Source organism: Acanthaster planci, linkage group LG02 (genome assembly GCF_054643075.1).
Source record: "Acanthaster planci isolate LZ-2023a linkage group LG02, COTS_SCS, whole genome shotgun sequence".
In the NCBI taxonomy this organism is placed as follows: domain Eukaryota; kingdom Metazoa; phylum Echinodermata; class Asteroidea; order Valvatida; family Acanthasteridae; genus Acanthaster; species Acanthaster planci.
In genome coordinates this window covers 27779324-27797916 of record NC_141778.1, presented here as the reverse complement: position 1 = coordinate 27797916, position 18593 = coordinate 27779324, and the positions used below count along the sequence as shown (strand labels likewise).

General features: G+C 40.9%; 1 protein-coding gene across 1 annotated transcript in view; it reads left to right on the top strand.

The window, feature by feature from the left end:
• The window catches only part of LOC147800096 (N(4)-(Beta-N-acetylglucosaminyl)-L-asparaginase-like), a gene marked incomplete at its 5' end in the record, with an annotated part of 88190 nt that overhangs the window by 30431 nt on the left and 39166 nt on the right, over positions 1-18593 (top strand). The window contains 2 exons of the mRNA XM_087129687.1: positions 3375-3426; positions 17320-17510. Coding sequence (XP_086985813.1) covers positions 3375-3426; positions 17320-17510 — 243 coding nt within the window. The remainder of the gene's footprint in view (positions 1-3374; positions 3427-17319; positions 17511-18593) is intronic.

The window sequence follows — 18593 nt, the reverse complement described above, 5'->3', positions numbered from 1 at the left end:
TTACATAAATACATGTATATTAGTCACAGAAGAATCGATGGAGGCATTCTATCAATTTATGAAAATAATTCTTTAACCTGTGTGACATCATGCTTAGCAAATAGGATGAAAACAGTTTATTCACAATTAGTAAGAACACTTTAGTATATGTACACATTACAACATTGATTTACAGTTTCAAATATTGGAAAACACATAGTCTCATCAGTTACATGAAAAGTAGATTGGCTGTTTGGAAGATAACCTTCTGGTTAACTAAGAACACAAATGATCTTAGTACATGTACTCCCAGTATTAAAAGCGTAATTAATTTGTTCGAATAATGTAACTTCCACATCCTTCAAGTTCACATGCACTTATTTGATGAAAGTGTGCACGTGATAACTTAGTCTTTCCAATACATATTCTACAAAACTCATAATTTTTATTTGCTTTGATTACAAGAATGGAAGTGCTTTAAATGAAGACACAGATAACCAACATCTAAAGTCTTATCTTCAAAAGTAGGGGTTGTATTATCGCCAAGTTGCCGATCTGCATCTCATCTTCTATCTTTTGCTTTTTTATCAATGAATTAAAACACATCGGAAAACAGTCAAGACAGCATGTACATGGATTCTGTACTAGTTCTGGCCTTTCATTCTCAACGTGTGAGTATACATGTAATAAGGAAGACTACTGCGTAACTCATGAATGATCGAGCTATCTCCAAATGCAACCAAAATTGATGCAATACGTGAATAAGTTTTCAAATGTAGAATGGTTTGTAATGAATTACTTGTATCACACAATCTGTTGAATAATATAAATCATGAAACAAATCATGTAGGGAAACTGACTAGGTGCTTATGAATGATTATAAAGATGAACAAAGAAATTGGTTGGAGCGGGATTTGAACCTGCGGCCTCTGGAATACCATACCAGTATTCTACCAACTGAGCCACCCAGCCCTACAACAATGTATGTTGGTGGCTCTTCCCATTTGTCAATATCTCTGTGGGGGGGAGGAGTGCTAGCCAGAAGCCAATAGACCTGAAACACCATGTAGCCAGTGATCACTTAAAGAGGATATGGCTTTTTTTAACACAAATCATAAAACAAAGATATTGACAAATGGGAAGAGCCACCAACATAGGGTTGGGTAGCTCAGTTGGTAGAATACTGGTATGGTATTCCAGAGGCTGCAGGTTCAAATCCTGCTCCAATCAATTTCTTTGTTCATCTTTATAATCATTCATAAGCACCTAGTCAGTTTCCCTACATGATCTGTGTAATGATTTGAGCCACTTTCAAAACATGCAAACTGATGTTATAAGGATATACTCAGCTGAATTTAGGCAAATCAAAAGTACGTTTTTTTTTCATATTGTTGCAAATGTAACACACTGATAAAAATAAACCTGCAAAACTGTCATGCAAGTGACACAAAAGCTCCCCTATAAAAGTAACCGATTAAACAGGATATCATGGAAATATGGAAATTATTTTTAATTGGAGGGTCTTTCTACTAATTGCTTTAATGAACACAAATTCATATATGAAGGAAAGAAAACACTTTCATAATTATTTTTTGTTTGTATGTGACTTTTTACGTGACTTTCGGGTCAGCTACCCGAATCAGATCTACTTCAGACATGTTACAGAGTTGGTGCCCCTGCAAGAGATGGTCCCAGAAGAGATTCATCAATGTGACATCATCAACTGTCAAGTTACGTCACAATAATTAAACTTGCAGTTTTCCCCATTGTTTTTGTACACATTTTTCTTCATCCCAAAAAATTTTGGACTTTTTTTAATCTGATTGACTTCAGACGTTATAGATACTGGTGTGTTATAGATAAAAAACCAAGAGACATCACGATGACTTCATCAAGGTGCACTCTTCAAAACTCTATATCTCCTGAAGTATCAGTCTGATTTCATTTAAATGTTGCAAGCAGTTAAAGAGGTGTTACAGACAAAACGTGAAGTTACTGCATGATGATGTCATACCAGTCACATGACATCACACAAGAGCATATTTTACTTTAAAGACCTCTATCTAAAGAAGTACTGGCCCAGTCAGGTTCAGACTTGGCATGCCATAAACAATGACATGATAGATTAATACTGAAATTCCTTTATGACGATGTCTTGTGACGGCATCACATTAAAGGTGTACCACTCATACTCCCTATCTTCTTGTCCAATCAGGTCAAAACCTTGTAGGAACTTAGAAAGATATGTTATAGATGAAAATCAGTTGTTTTCAACTTCATTTGTGGATTTCTTTGAGAATTACACAGAAATCATATGAAGTCCACTGCTCTCACCCTACCCAAACAGTCGTTACTTTTGCCATCCATTAAAATTCTTGTCATTTTTGACATCTTCAAATTTCTTGAGTTTTCATTTTGCTATACCTTCTGTGATGACCTGATACACTGTAATGTACAGTGTATTATAATAAAGTCCTTTTCATTATGCAGTGTTGATTTGTCCATTCGGTGTGTTTGGCTGTGTTGGGTCCAGCCAAAATTCTCAAATGCCTTCGACAGGTATTGAAAAATGTCAAAAATGCATTTTCAGTAAATGTCTGTCAAGAAACTTTGCTTCAATCACTTAAAAATGGATTGATGTAATGACCTTCGGCAAACAACACTTGTAAAATTTGAAGCCGGTGACATCAGACCAGAAGTTATCATGAAAAGACCTGTTATTTTTCAAAAATCCCTCAAAAATGAATCCTGAGAGCTGGGATCTTGAACTGTCCATTTAATGATAGAATAAACATTAGCATAAACTGTCTTAGGCATTTGGGTTGTCTTATTGTTCATATGCATGCCCTGCCGAATGATCAGATGATAAAAATACCTGAACAGAAGTTTGCCTTTTGAAAACCTACTCCATTGTATATGCATTGTGTGTGTGTACAGTATGTACATGCATTCACTTGAGATCATTCTCCTTGGAATGGTTCCAGACTTGTCACAATGAACCAAATCGGCACTTGGTGAAATGGTTAGATGTAGGACTGCTGACTTAGGGACTTGGGTTTGATTCCTGCCAGTTGTAGAGTCTTTTTTCCTACTCAAAAGAGGTCACCGAAACAACTCTGCAATACCTACAAACACAAGCCTCATTTGTATCACACAGGTACTTGTATTTGGTATATTTAATCACTTTTGAGGGAAAAAAGATCATTTGGATTTCAAAAACTAACATTAAATATCTGGAGGCATTTAGTAAGTCTTGAAGTTTCAACAGTTTTACACAGTTCTGTGGTGAGTTTGAATGTCTACAAAGCAGAGAACGTAAAAACAATTACAAGGGAAAGTGTTCACTCTAAACTTTGCTCCATGCTGTAAATTACTTCTCTTTTGTTACTTTTCAGTGATGAATGGAGGCGATGGAAAGATCACAACTGTCAACCTAATTTTCGACAGGTATCATATCATGCCTATTACACCTTACCAGGTGACCAATGACATGTACATAAACAAGGTTTAAAGTCAATAATTTCTTAAATTCTCTGTGCTTTTTTAAAGCCAGCCTGTTTTGGATCACATTGAATTGTATGCAAGCACATCTATGTGCCCTGAGCACATGCATTACACCTCAACCTGTCACAAGGGTCTGTCAATGTATTTATAATATTGCTTGAATTATTTGTTTTCACTTTAAAATTGATATCCCTGATATCACATTTTAATCATATCAAAATCTCACAAATCTTGAAAGTGGAATAATACCAGAAATACCAAGAGCAAGTCACACCATCAACAAAGAAAATCTCCAGTCTGTGGTGTTCATTTACCAGATAGCACTACGTGTCCGTTATTTCGCTAATGCCATATCACTAAAGACTTGATCACCTGTGGTGTGCCCCCATCTACCACAATACAATGTTGTATCACCGCCATGATCATCCTTCTTTTTCTTAATTGTACTGTAGCTCAGGGACACGTGTACTTATACCTCTTGAATTTGTCGGGATCCTCACCTCTCTTCTGTATAATCTTTGATCAACTGTACTAGATCAGATTAAGTTGGATTATTTTTATATAGCATTGTTATTTCTATTTTATGATGCTTGTAAGAATAAAGTGCCATTGTAATTGACTCATTACAACCTCAACCTGAGCAATTCCCTGCTCTCTAGCAAACCTTATTGCCATCGCAGCCCATTGTAGCTCGCACTCAGTGGCTCCGTGACTGCATTGAAGGAAGCTTTGTGCATGCCACGGCTAAAGCTTGGCTTTTGCCGCCTGCCTAATTGCAGCACTTGTGCGCTGCTCACATGCTGACTGACATGCGTTTCCGATGCAGTGCTGGAAGTACTGTTTTGTGTCACCAAATTTCACTTGAATGTTTTAAAAAAGGAAAGGTTAAGTAATGAAAAGGCAAACAAAAACACCCATATTATATATATATATTTTTGTTAGTCTCAGACATTTGGAAATACAAAATGGTGTACCCTGAAGCAATTAAAAGGGAATGATGTGGCCAAACAGGATAACCCCAGACCCGGCAAATTGAGCAAGCACAGGGCTGTGCTGTTCGTGCCGCGGTGTGCATGGAACGGATGAATTGTCTTAAAAAGTACTCAGTTTTGGTGGGTTATGTTTTATTTATCAGTAGGATAGAAATTTTACGTAAGAAAAATATGAAATCTCAGCAAACTAATGATTTTTAGAGAAATTTATTCTTGGATATAAAGAAATAACCACTTAAAACGTCTCCAATAGCCACTGCAGAGGCAAGTAGGATTACTTGTGCACTGCATGTATTTGTGGGCAAAACGTGGGAACTTCCATTGGTTCGAAATCCGGTGAACTCAAATTTGTTATTCATTCCCCCAAGGTTCAAGTTACCAAGAGTTTACTGTATATAAATGCACATTTGTGCATACCCTGGCTTCACTGCTCCTTTGTGTGTACCAGTTGTGTTTGTCCTATCTTTACATTAGTGCAATAGGGACCTAGTTTAGCACATGCTGTGGGAATTTGTGATTCACCGAGTGAGTTCAGTGTTGGTCCCCATTTTGTGTAAAGTGCAAGTTCTTCCCTGTGTCCACCATGTAAGGATAGTTTGTATTTTCAGTGGTGACAATAGGTGGTGCTGCATTGACATTGGAGGTCACGAATGGTCAACGAATGGTCGTCTGCCTTTGCAACATTTATTGCAGTATACACAAGTAAGTTCCCCGGTGAAGTAGCAAAGCTCCTGAAGTATGGTGAAGTTAACCACTAAAGTGCGAATGAAGGGGGGCAATTTTAACCTCTATGGTGTGACATTTCGAAAGCTCCTTCAAACCATAGAGCTTTCATTTGATCAGTTCCGCACTGAGTTGTACCTTAAAGCCTTTCATTGTTGGCCCCATTTCACTGGCGGTTGTAGGCAACAACAACGCTCCTCACAAATCTGCTTTCAGTTCCTTCGAGGGCAGTACTGCAACGGGCTGCTAGACGCAGCTGCCGTGGAAGCACATTTGCCGTGCAATAAAATATCTAAGGCCATCACCGCTATTGATCGTAGGCCTATATTGACCAAGAGCAAGATCACTCTGAAAGAGCTATGGTCAATCATTGGCCTCTTGAATTTTGCATGCAAAGTGGTGGTTCCTGGCCGGGCATTCTTACGTCGTTTTATTAATGTAACAATCAGGGTGACAAAACCACACTATCGTATACTTACAAGATTCGTTGCTTGTCTTACACCATTTTAATGGCAGAGCGTTCTTTCTCCCAGATCAGCGGTTACTGGCCGAAGCCTTACACTTGTGTACAGATGCCGCAGGTTCCATAGGGTATGGGCCATCCTAGGTCATAAATGGTTTTATGGTAGATGGTCATAAAGTTGGATAAGCGAAACCATACACTAAAAAAGTTTTTCCCCATTTTTGCCACAGTACTGATTTGGTTAGAGTCGTTAGTGGATGCCCATATAATAATACACACAAACAACCAGGCACTGGTCTGTTATCAGTGCCAAAACCTCAAAAAAGTGAAAGCAATGTCACTTGTGTGCAAGTTTGTAGTGCATTGCATGCCACACAACATTGAGTTCGAAGTGGAACGTGTTCATGGTTACAAAAACATATTAGCCAATAAACTGTCTCGCCTGCAGGTCCATGTGTTCAAAGCTCTAGCCTCATGGGCAGCAGACAAGCCAATCAAGCTACCAGAAACTCTCCAACCTCAGAATTGCTTCCTGAGCTCATGTCCCTCCTTATAGGATCTATGGCTCCCTCCACACGGAGGACATATACCAGGGCCCATCAGGTTTTGGCAGATTTTCTTTCACAGTTTGGTTTTAGTCAAATGCTGCCAATTCCCCTAATCATAATTGCATTATCTGTGGCTCATTTACATAAATGTTCCTATGCAACCAGTACAGTTCTTACATGTCTGCGGTTAGTTTCTTCCTAAATTGCATAATGTGCCAGATCCTGCACATACCTTTCTTGTTCAGAAAGCTGTGGCAGGTGTCTAAAAGGTAAATCTCAATTTGACCTCAGACTGCTAACCCTCCTGATACCCATGCAGATGACAGATGCCCGAGAGCATTGTTCCCTCACAAGAGGTCATGTACAAAAGCATGCTTTAACTGGCTTTTGCAGCACTCCTACATGTGGGAGAGTTAAGTGTTTCAAATAGTTAAACAGCAAATGTTTTGAAGTTGGATAATGTTATGCTTAGCCATGACGTGGGGGGGTTGAAGTTGGTTTGTTGGAACTTCAAACATTCACAGGGCAGACAAGGCTGTATTGATATTGCATGACAGAATAATGTACACGGTCCAGTCCAAAGTTTGTTGACATACTTGGAAAGGCAAACATCTTTCAAATTGGTATTTCTGTACTGCTGGCCCAACAGGCAGCCTGTCAGTCGGAGAGCATGTACTTAGACTCTGAGGTCAACACATATTCATGTAGGTTTAAACCCAACAATTAACACTGCCCATAGTTTCCGTAAAGGGGCGGCATGCCATGCAGTTTCCCTGGGATACTCAGATGCTCAAATCAGGGAGAAGGAGAAGGGCGTGGCAAAGGAAATGGGCACAAGGTAAAACTAAAGAAAAATAAATTAGAACATACTCACAGAAAGACTGCGCAAAGCATTGAACCCTTTCTAGAAAAATTAATTGTAGTGGTGGTGTAAAGTAATAGCGAAAAGATATTTCATTCAACTAAGGATCCTGCAGCAGGAACTAAAATGAAAATAAGGGAACCAAATCACACCACCATCCACTACAATCCCCCAGCTGTAAGTCCACACCTAAACCTAACAGGCAGCTTTTATAAGCCTGAAGAGAAAGTTATGTAAGAAATGTTGCACCACTGCTAATAGAAACAAAAAAAGGAATTCTTAAGACTGCAATGAACAAACCAAATTAGCATAACTGGGGAACACAGAGCCAGGCCAGGGCTCCAGGGTCAAATGAAATATCAAAAGATTAATGAACAAGAAGGGCCTGCAGTATTGTGGCCAGACCACTGACATTTTAGAGGAACGTACTCTTTAACTTAACAAAAGGAAAAGACCCAAATTTTGTTACAATACTTTGTAACACGTTTCTGGAAAAGTTTACATATGGTACAATGTTTGTTTGGTATTTACTCTTGTGACACATGAACAAATATTAAGAAAACAAGATAAAGAAAATATAATTAGAAAACAAAATTTAAAGAAGACATAAAGGACTCCTGAACCCCAAGCCGAATTTGCATCTAAACTAACAATGTGCTTTATTTATGTGTTTGGGTACCGTGTGTCTGTAAACCTCGTGGTTTCAAATTGCTTTTGGGCAAACTTATTCAGAGTGTGGGCATTCCCAGATTTGCCCACTGTAGCTACTTCAAGGTCCCACCAAGCTACATTCACGATAAACCTGAGACTGACAAGCTTTGAGGTATCTTGGGTTTCTTCTCCAGTCTCAGCGCCTCTGATGAAAACAAGGAAAGGAATGTGCTTCTAGGCTCTGACTGCCCCTGTGGCCTCCTGTGACATATGCCTTGTAATGGAGTCATCAGCATTTTCCCAATGAACTCTCTATTTCTGGTATTAATTAATATACTATGGTTTGTCCCACTGTACTCACAGGCTATGCTCCCATGTACCTCAGTGTATCTGAATCTGTAGCTTGCGGGCTCTTGAATTTCAACCCCCGACAGCCATGCCACCCCAGACAAGCCTGCCACCCTCATTAGAATCATGCAGAGACAGGCCACCCTCTGCAACCTTTCCTTGGGCTGTACATCTTCAAATGTTACCGAATAAACAGAAGTCACCGCTCTTTTCCACTGAAAGAGGTTTCAACCCTTACCACCCGGCATGTGAGCAAGACCAAGGCTTTTTAGTGCCCTCAACATGGCATCGCATATACAACTAACTGAACAATACTACTGATATCAGCAATCGACATTATCCCTTTCCTAGTAAGAGCTCTCAGATTAACTTGGCAGCACTGTAAACATTGGTTAAATGGTCCGTTCTTCCATCATGCTTGCCTGTCACTATCTCCTATAATCTGGAACCCCAGCTCCCTGCCCCACTGTCACATACCCAGGATCCTCCAGTGGCACCTGTCAGTGTTGTAGTCGAGACCATCACAAGACCAGATACAAGACCACACACAAGACCAGACACAAGACCAGACACAAGAAACAGTGTGAATGACAAACAAATTCTTTTGTTGCAGTTCATTTGAATAACTGTGAATGAAATTCAGACTGGAGGTCTTGTGTCGGTCTTGTGTAATCTTGTGAAGGTCTTAAGTGGTCTCAACTACAACACTGGTACCTGTCCAGGTTGACACTGACTGCTTCCACCTTCGTTGAATCATGAAGACACTGCATTCATGCCCATAGCTGATGGTGATACCTATGGGAAGATTTCTGTCAAGCAGCCTTGCTTGGCGAAGCCAAAATATGTGTCACATGAAGATGACTCTCTCCTGCTACCCTTTGTCCACCTGAATAGGCTCTGTCTACTTCAGTGGGATATGATAAAAGCCTTTGAGCTACTTTCTAATTCTCTAGTCTATAGTGACATTCATTTAAACACCATACTACATGTACCTCATGGGAGAAAATACAGTATGGAGTCTTTCGCTAAAGCCAAAACTTGATGGCCTTAACCCAGCACAATCTTCCACCTCTTGCTGATTCCCAGAGGAGGATGTTGCCAAATTTTTCTGACCTCTGACCCTCTCCCTGATGTGGCCAATGATAGCATTTTGGCTGGCACTTGCAAGTCCAGCAAGATGTGGCTCTACATTGACAAAAACAGGGCTCCCACTGACAAATTGCTCCTCAAATAAGATAAGGCTTCTCCCGAGGTATTTGAATCAATATGTTCTTACTCTTTTTATCAGAGGGCCTGACATACACATCCATGGAGAATTGATCGTTTCTGAGTTTTTGCCTATAATATTAATAAATCGCACACTTATTTCTTCATTGTGGTAAAAATATATATGCATTTACAGTGTGTTAAGGTAATAAGGTCAGTACGGGTAGCAAAACCTTGAAAACGTACATGTAGTTAAGGTCAGGCATGGCATTACAAAAAAACAAACTAAAACAGAACAAACAATGGAACACAAAGAGGGAAGATATCTATATGGAAATTGTGAGCATAACATGAATGCATGCACTATGAGTTGGATCGCAAAACAAATTTTGAGAGACTAGGATGCAAGTATACCACATAAGATAAATACTCTACAGTGCTAAGAAGGAGGGCTTCTTGATAGCTTCAAGCAATCATGCTGATTTCTCTCCTGCTGTCTGACTACCTATGTTCAATTCTTTTCGACACAAACTTCACTCCATCACAACTGTCGATTTTTGTTAGGACTGTACTCGATCTCAAGCAGGGTATTTTCTTACCCAAGTTTGGCTCACACTTCTCACCTTCAGTAGTGATGAGTACCAGCCATCCTCTTGCATCAATACATGATGGCCTGCACTTGGCTACTTCTGGGGCTTGGCCTCATGGCCAGCATGTGGACCTAGTCCTATGATGTTGCTTGTGCATTAGACCACTGTAGCTGCACCTTCCATCTTGTTCTGATTCTGCCACTGTTTTACCCCCCACTGTTTTGCTTGTGCTTAAAAAAAAACACATCACAAGGGGCCTTCATTTTTAATGGTTGCCACCAGAGATCACAATCATCAATGATGTATTGACCTTGGGCTGGTCAGTATCTCTGCCACCACACTAAGCCTTGGACTTCTGGGACCCGCAATTTTGGGCCCACACACCAATGCCTTGGAACTCGGAGCATTATGTAATGCCCTTCAAAACATTCAGTCCATCATCAAGGGAAAGTTATGTTGATATGCTCAGATGATTGACTTACATGTATATTTATCAACTGACATGGTGGCACTCACTGACCCAGCCTGTGCCCGGAAATGTGACATCTACTCCAATGGTAATAGCAAACATGGTGGATCTCCAAGCCATTCACATCCCAGGCTCCTGGAACAAACAGATGGATGCTCTGTCTTGGGGACGGTTCTCCCCCTTCATCAAGACCCTTCATCAAGACCCTTCATCAAGACCCTTCATCAAGAAGTGATCCAGGTGATCTTCGCTGCTCTCAACAGACATCACATTGACCTTTTGAGTCAAACGGAAACACCCCCTATTGCTATTCTACACCATGCTTTCTCACCCACATGCATGGGCAACAGACACTCCAATGATAAATTGGAACGAAATGTTCACATATGCATTACATTGATATTTCTAATCCTATGGTCCCTACTGAACCAAACAAAAGAAGACCAATGTCATGTCTTCATCACTCCCTCCTGGCCACGCCAGGCATGATTTTCTTGGCTGACCAGACTCTTGAATCACCAACCACTGATTTCTCTGAAATGACTTAACATTCTTTGCCAACCCTCACCCAAAACACTTGACCTTCTAGCAACAGTGCAACAATGCTTTGAAGAGGGAGGCTTTTCATCTGCCCTCAAGATCTACAACAATCGCCTGCAACATGTCGCTATGTTGTGTCCAGAATGATCTCCATCTCCAACGGATCCGTCTGTAGCTGTTGTTGCTGGCCTCTCCTTAATTTTTATAATTCAAGCCTACAAACTGCAATAATCTGCACTTACCACTTCGCCATCACAGTAATTCACAAAGGATGGTGATGGTTCTGCTGTTTCAAACAACTTAGCCCTCAGACATCTATTTGGGATGTCCATTGAATGTCCACCCAGTCACCACCTACATTCAATTTTGGGACCTGAGTTGGTTCTTCAGCTCGTCACAAGACCAACCTTCAATCCAATCGGCCAGGCCTCATGCATGTGAACATGAAGATGGCATTTTTGCTAGCAGTAGCAAAATATTGTTGAAGGAGAGAACTTCAAGCATTGTCCGTTGCTGAGCACCACATTGACATGAACAAGCTACCTAAACGAAAGCAAAGCAGGGACCAAGAGGGATGCCAATTTCGCACACTTAGATGCTATATACGGATGTACTTTTTGAAAGCATCAGACTGCCACCTACCCTTCTCCCTGATTTGAGCATCTGAGTATCCCAGGGAAAATGCATGGCATGCCGCCCCTATACGGAAACTATGGGCAGTATAAATTGTTGGGTTTAAACCTACATGAACAAGTGAACATTCATGTAAATGAGCCACAGATAATGCAATTATAATTAGGGGAATTGGCAACATTAGACTAAAACTGAACTGCAAAAGAAAATCTGCCAGTACCTGGTGGACCCTTGTATATGTCCTTCCTGGATTCTACAAGGAGGGAAATGAGCTCAGGAAGCAATTCTGATATGTTTTCGTAACCTGAAAAATGTTCCACTTTGAACTCAATGTTGTGGAGCATGCATTGCACTACAAACTTACACACGATTGACATTACTTTCAGCATCTGCTAACAACTCCGACTAAATACCGCACCACAGTATTGCAGCCAACAAGGGGAAAACTCTTTCGGCATTATGGTTTTGCTAATCCAATTTTCTGGCCATCTACCATAAAGCCGTTTATGACCTAGGATGGCCCATACCCTATGGAACCTGCTGCATCTGTATACAAGTGTAAGGCTTTGGCTGGTAACCACTGATCTGGGAGAATTTTAGGAGCTCTTAGCATCAAAAAAGGGCATTGTCGTGCATTAACCATTTGCTGCTAGTGGCAGTTATTAATGTTGATCATGCTGGGGCGGGATAATTATCATTTTTTTCTGTTTTCAAAATTCTTTAAAAATTCCTATCTTCATTTACTGGACACTTGCACCCACACGAAGGACTGTCTGGTGGCCACTCTAGCCTGACAGACAAAATCTAATGATTCCTGAGTATTTCAGCCAGGCCTGCAACCTTGTAAAATGGACCCAGATTGTGCAGTGTTATATATGTAATTAAAGGGAGATGGAATTACAGGGCAATTGATCCTTGCTTCAATAAACCTAACACCACACATGAAAGTGGATTTTATCCAGTTAAGACTAACTAGCTGATTATCTAAATAATCTCAAGGTGTGACTTTTTGGAATGTGCACAAAAATTGTTTAATGTGAAGAGTGGTAGGTCTACTTTAGTCTTGGTCCCATTGCTCTAGGACTTACGATTCACAAGTACAATTTGCCCTAATTAACATTCATTAGCGAATTATTTAATGGATCTAATTGATCCAGCCTTTACCTTCCCAGGGCATCCTGAAATACATTTTTTTAAAATCTAGCAGTAATCTGCCACAAAATCATTTTCTTGCAGGCTGATTAGGTTTATTTCAGTATTATCAGTGTATGCTGAATATCGTCGTCCTGAAAGCATAATTCCATGAAAGACTCCTGGGCCATAGTCAAATGACCATGACATTTTGTTCTGCAGAAAATCTTCAATGCGTCACTCCAAACAAAAAGGTCTTGTCACGCCAGAAACCAAAAAACACACATAGAAAGCACCTAAATAGAGCATATAAAAAGCTCATAACAGAGCAAAATAAAAGGGTGCTAAATAGGGGACTGAAGGATGTACAAAGTATGGTAAACCAAAGGAACTGATGAAATTGCGCCCACAACTCATATGTGCATAAAAAACACTAAGCAAAATCAGTAAATGTGTGCATAAAAGCTCCATGGGAGCAGAGAGGCACAATGGCCTCAAGAGTATGATTGAGGAAACTCTGCAGTAGCCTGGAACCAGTTGCAAGCAACTGTAAGGGTTTCCCAAGCCCAGCAGTGTTACCGGTTATCCCAGCATATGATATCAATGTCTAATCAATTTTTTTATTATTTATTATAATTTTTTTTTAATAATAGGCTTGGGAGGTTCCGTCGGGTACCCGGTTCTACCCGGTTCCAAAACCGGGAACCGGCTCCGGGTATCGATATTGTCCAGAATCGGGTACCCGCAGAAGCCTCGGTTAGCGCGGTTCCCGCAGTACCGAAGCCTTAGCGCGGTTCCCGCAGTACCGAAGCCTTAGCGCGGTTCCAGTAGGCTAGTGAATCCATGCCCACAGTACCAAAGCCTCACTTCACCGGTTCTGGTACCGAATTTGACCACTGAGCGAGTACCTATGTGAAGGCCAGACGTAAAACCAGACCCCAGCCTATTTAGAAAACATCTGTTACTGATCGGCCGCCCTCTGAAGAGACTTGACAGACAAGCATTGTATATGATCTGCTGCACCTCTGCGGTTGAGCCGCAGACGCCTGGCAGTGGCCCTGTACCATGGATTATGTAATCAACTTTCTAAGAAGACGAACCCAGGATCCTTCTGGCCGGGTTCACAAGTGTGCTGGGTCGGTCATCTATACAATATCATGGGGCATCATAACAGCTATTACTTTAATTGTACACTACCAAATAAAAGAAGGAAAACAGTGACATGACACTCACACAGCATTGACAGGCACTTCATAGGCGACTGTTTGTTTGTTTAATAAAAAGGAAACTGAGGAGTCAACAAGAATTTTTTTCTGTTTTTTTTCTTGGTTGAATCACTTTAGTTTCATCGCAAATCATAAATTGGCATGAGGAGGCTGGTCAGAGGCTGCCTGGTGCTGATCGCCAAGTTGCTTGTTCGTTTTCGGTGGCCCCTGCATGGATGATGGATAGTGTTGTGTCAACCCGCGATACTAAAATAATCAGCCAATAAAAACATCACCGCGATACCACATGGTTCCATCCGGGGATTTGCTGCTTTATCGTCTTGCCTTATATGGAAGGCGGGGGCGTGGTTTTTTGCAAAAATGAACGGAGATGATGAGCACGCAGCTAGCAGGCCCCAGGATAGTGGCGAATGCGCGCGCGCCACTAGACGTATGTGCCTGGTTGACTAGACTTTATTAGAAGCCTCGCATGAATGGAGAAAAATGACACTCTGTTTGGTCTTTGCATCTTTCACATGGGGCTGCCGGCCACCGCAAAAACGAAGTAGTAGCACATGTGTTAAGTCTATGGAACGTTGCATATGCATAACTGTCGCTTCTCCAGGCCGCATGATGCATGCTGCGTGCTGCTTTGGCTGACGATGTCAAGCGTGAGCGGCTGCCAGCTTAGTGTGCCTGGCCCGGCCAGCTAGCTACGGCCTGACCGCGGTGCGGTGCACAGGTGCAGCCTTTGACACGTAGCACAAAATACAGGAGCACATCGTGATCGCTCTGTTTGTTTGAGTCCGTCCGGCCATTGAGCTGACCGAGAGTTGCGCAAAAAAAACCCTGCCGTGCCAGTAAGAAGCGAATTATTTCAAGAGACATATGACGTAATGTACACATTTAATTACCAACATTTCTCATGCATATTCTATGATCGTACAAGTAAAAGATAATGGCAGACATTAGAAATACCTTTGACCTTAAATTCTTATGTTTTTCTTCAAATTACCCGGAACCGGTTTTGACTCGGAACCGGTTATTTGTGCGGTACCGGAACCGGTTCCGTCAACCGTGGAACCTCCCAAGCCTATTTAATAATAGGCCTGGGACCAAAATTAATTGAAATCATAAAGCCAACTAAAAGAAACACAACAAGCTGGAACGTAAAAGGCTTGCTGCATTGATCCTCAACTAAAAGTATTGAACTGAAGCCTACAAATAGGCCTCATATATGGAGTGAAACATTAATTTAACCACTTCCCGCTGGGGTGCCCGGTTTCGGGCACCGTGTGTTTATATGCAGAGCCAGGGTGCCTGGTTTCGGACAAAAGAGCTGGTCTGTGTAACAAAAGACTGTACTCGGAACAAAGGACTTGCTGCTGGGGACTGCCATCATTTTTCGACTTTCATTTTTCAAATGTAATCTGGTACTGTTTTGACAGAGGATACCACTGTTTTAGGCATAGCGCGCCCGCGGATTAGCACTTTGGACAAAAGTGGTCCAGGGCCCATTGATGAGTGGCACAGCACCGCTGCTCGCTAATCCAGCTGCGTATGAAAGATGCAACTGGCATTCACCGGGACAAAGGAAATTATGCAACACCTCACAATTCTGGGCTCTCTTTTACAGGGCTGCAGGCCTGAGCTGAATACTCAAGCTTCAGTGAAGGTTGCCTGTCAGATTAGAGTAGCCGTCAGACAGTCGTTTGTGTGGGTGTAAACATCCAGTAAATTGACCTTCATTGGCAGCACAGCTCCTCCTATGGACACAGAACTGGCACATTATACAAAATGGGACTAAAAGGTGAATCCCCAATTTTCACAGCATGTTCTCGACACCAAAAGTACAAAGAAGCGTAAGGAAAACTGCTCAGTAACAGCGAAACTCAAGCAAGATTTTTTGTTGTCTAAAAGGCTGCATGTAATGGCAAATGTGCTGCTGTCACTAGCACATGCAATGAACTCATCGCCTATCATGCATTGTTTATGAACGAAAGTTTCCACCAACCACTGTACATACATCTACTCATCGCATATTGACAGGCATAGCATGAGACTCCCCAGCCAATGACCATGCGCCACCGCCTCACATTGCTTGCAAATTAGGGATCATTGCAAGTTTTGTTTACCAGATGACGTTGCTATGAAAAAACACAGCTGTAAGGAATGATAGTCTAACACTTGGGGACCGCGTTCCATAAAGCAGATTAAACTGCTTTGTTTAATGTGCACAAAATCATGTCAAATTTCAGTGAATTTCAATGAATGGTGAAAAAAATGATAATAAATAAATTGACTTCAAATCAAGAAAGATGATCATTGCGGCAATGCCGCATTGCATTGTGGTAAAATGAGGGTGCACCACACTTGATCAAGTTTTTAGAGTATGGCTGACTGGGGTGAGAGAAAAAAATGCACATGTAGTGCTATTCAGGTTAGCATTCGCAAGTAGACTCAACCATCACTTCCGGGGGAAGGTATTTTTAGTTTATATGGTGATTACATTTGTTTTGAAATTGTAAGTGCAACAGAGTGGCTACTTGTGTCTGTGACTGAAATCAGAAACATTACAAAAGTGTAAGCACAGGGTCTTGTGTTCCACGTTCTTACCATTCAGTGGAGTTCATCGTCTCCACTTCCTGGCTGGACTTTTGAAATGGACATACTGTTTTGGCAGCAGTTCTGTTCATATTTGTCAAGCAAAATAATTATAACAAGCAGTTGTAAAGTGCAGTCTATCTAGCAAACTAGTCTGAGGCGCTGTATTATCATTATCCCTACACCTTGGGCTCATGCATTATCTGAACATTCCTGAAACCATCTCAGCTCCCTGGGGAGTATACTAGCCCAGTGTCTGGAATATACAAGCAACCATGTCTGCCCTCACAGGTACCCATTTACTCCTGGGTGGAGAGAGGCACATATGGGAGTTAAAGTGACTTGCCCAAGATCACAACATGCTGTCACCAGCTGGATTCAAAATGGAGTCAGGCCTACCATGGTGGCAGTTTGATTCACAGAGGTATTTATTTATGCACAGTTGTACACAGTATGCTATTCTCTTCAAGAATGAAGTGTTATTTCAAAGTTACGCAAGTTTGAAGTTATCCAGCTTAGAGTTAATGAGAGTTTACTGTACACAGGAATTATTGATATATCAAATGTAGTCAATATTGATTTTTTAGTAAATCGAGTATCAAAAGATCTAATAACAACGAACCCCTGTCATTGATCAAATGTTTTGGCTGTGACGGGCTGTGATGCAATATTTTATTCAAATTTATTTGGAGCATTGTCTGTTTTGGTGAACTCTTTATTTTGTCTAAAACATAAACAGAAAGAGATCATCTGAGACTGGCAAATCACATGTAATGTGAACTCCAAATGTACCTGCACATCTGTTGCTTTACTGGAAACACATGCAGGTGTTCAATCCTTATTATTTACTATTACTGGTTTTTTGTCTTAGAATGTAAAACCAGACCCTACTAAATCCTGTGGACCATACCACCCATTTAATTCAAGTTCATGTCATCGACCACGCTACAATGAAGAAGTAACCAGAGGCAATCATGACACAATCGGAATGATAGTCGTTGATAAAAATGGCAACATTGCTGGTGGTACAACTACAAATGGGGCTAATCATAAAGTACCAGGGTAAGTAAACTATACAATTGAACTATATTGTTTCTCAACAGTGAAGCTCATACTGCATTCAAGAATACTCATGTTCATACTGTGGTGATCACATTTAGAGGCACACCCTCTAAAATCACTGAAAGATTAAGATGTGTGTTTTTATAGATGAACAGTGAACACACCAGTGACAGAAGATATAGACATCTGTTGTCTGGATTCAAAGGCTATTGCTGACTGACTTCAAAAGCAATATATGCAATTCGCAAAGCACGAAAACAAGACTGCCAAATAATCATAATATATCTGACTTAAAAGTACATATATTTCATTAAATAAACAGCGTCAATCAAGCTGTGAAATCTCTGCACCCAGATTTGTTTTGAAAAACACAAAAAATTTCTTATTCTCCAAGGATGGTCTGCCAGTTATTGTACATGTATTATAGAAACTCGGCATGATCCATATGCAGTCAGGAATGCTGCTCTGTTGTGGCCAGCCAGTTGTTGAAAAATCCGACAAGAGTTATTATTATCAGGCTTGTACAGCAGCTTCCACTATGCTTTTGCTTTTAGGAAAGGCTGCATTTATCATGTGCTTAGATAACTCCTTTTGTCGGTATCCTATTCATTGTCTCATTGGACAGGCTGCCCCCTAAAACATTGCTAGATTCCTGGAGACATATTGCAATGCTCTGACAGATGGTCAGTCAGGATAGATAGTCACCCGCGTAATTCACCCTTTATAAACCCTGGATGAGGCTTCTGCATCGGACGTGACAATAGAAGGATATTTGAATATCGGTCACGTTGATAATTTTGATTTTCACCTTTTTGAGATATAGTGATAGATTGGTTGCTGCCCTCATTTTTTCTTTATTTTCATTCTGAGCATCCTGCAGCTGAATGGTACTCAAATAAGAGACTTTTTAGCTCTGCAAGGTAAAGCTGCCACTTCAGTTGTTATATATGGGTAATTATGGTCAGTTCTCTTTTTAACTGGCATTTTTATGGAAAGGTAATGTGACAAATTTTTAGATACTACTTTGGTTTAGGGATAAGGTGGGTCACTTGTAACATCTTCCCTCAGTTTGTCTCATGTCCC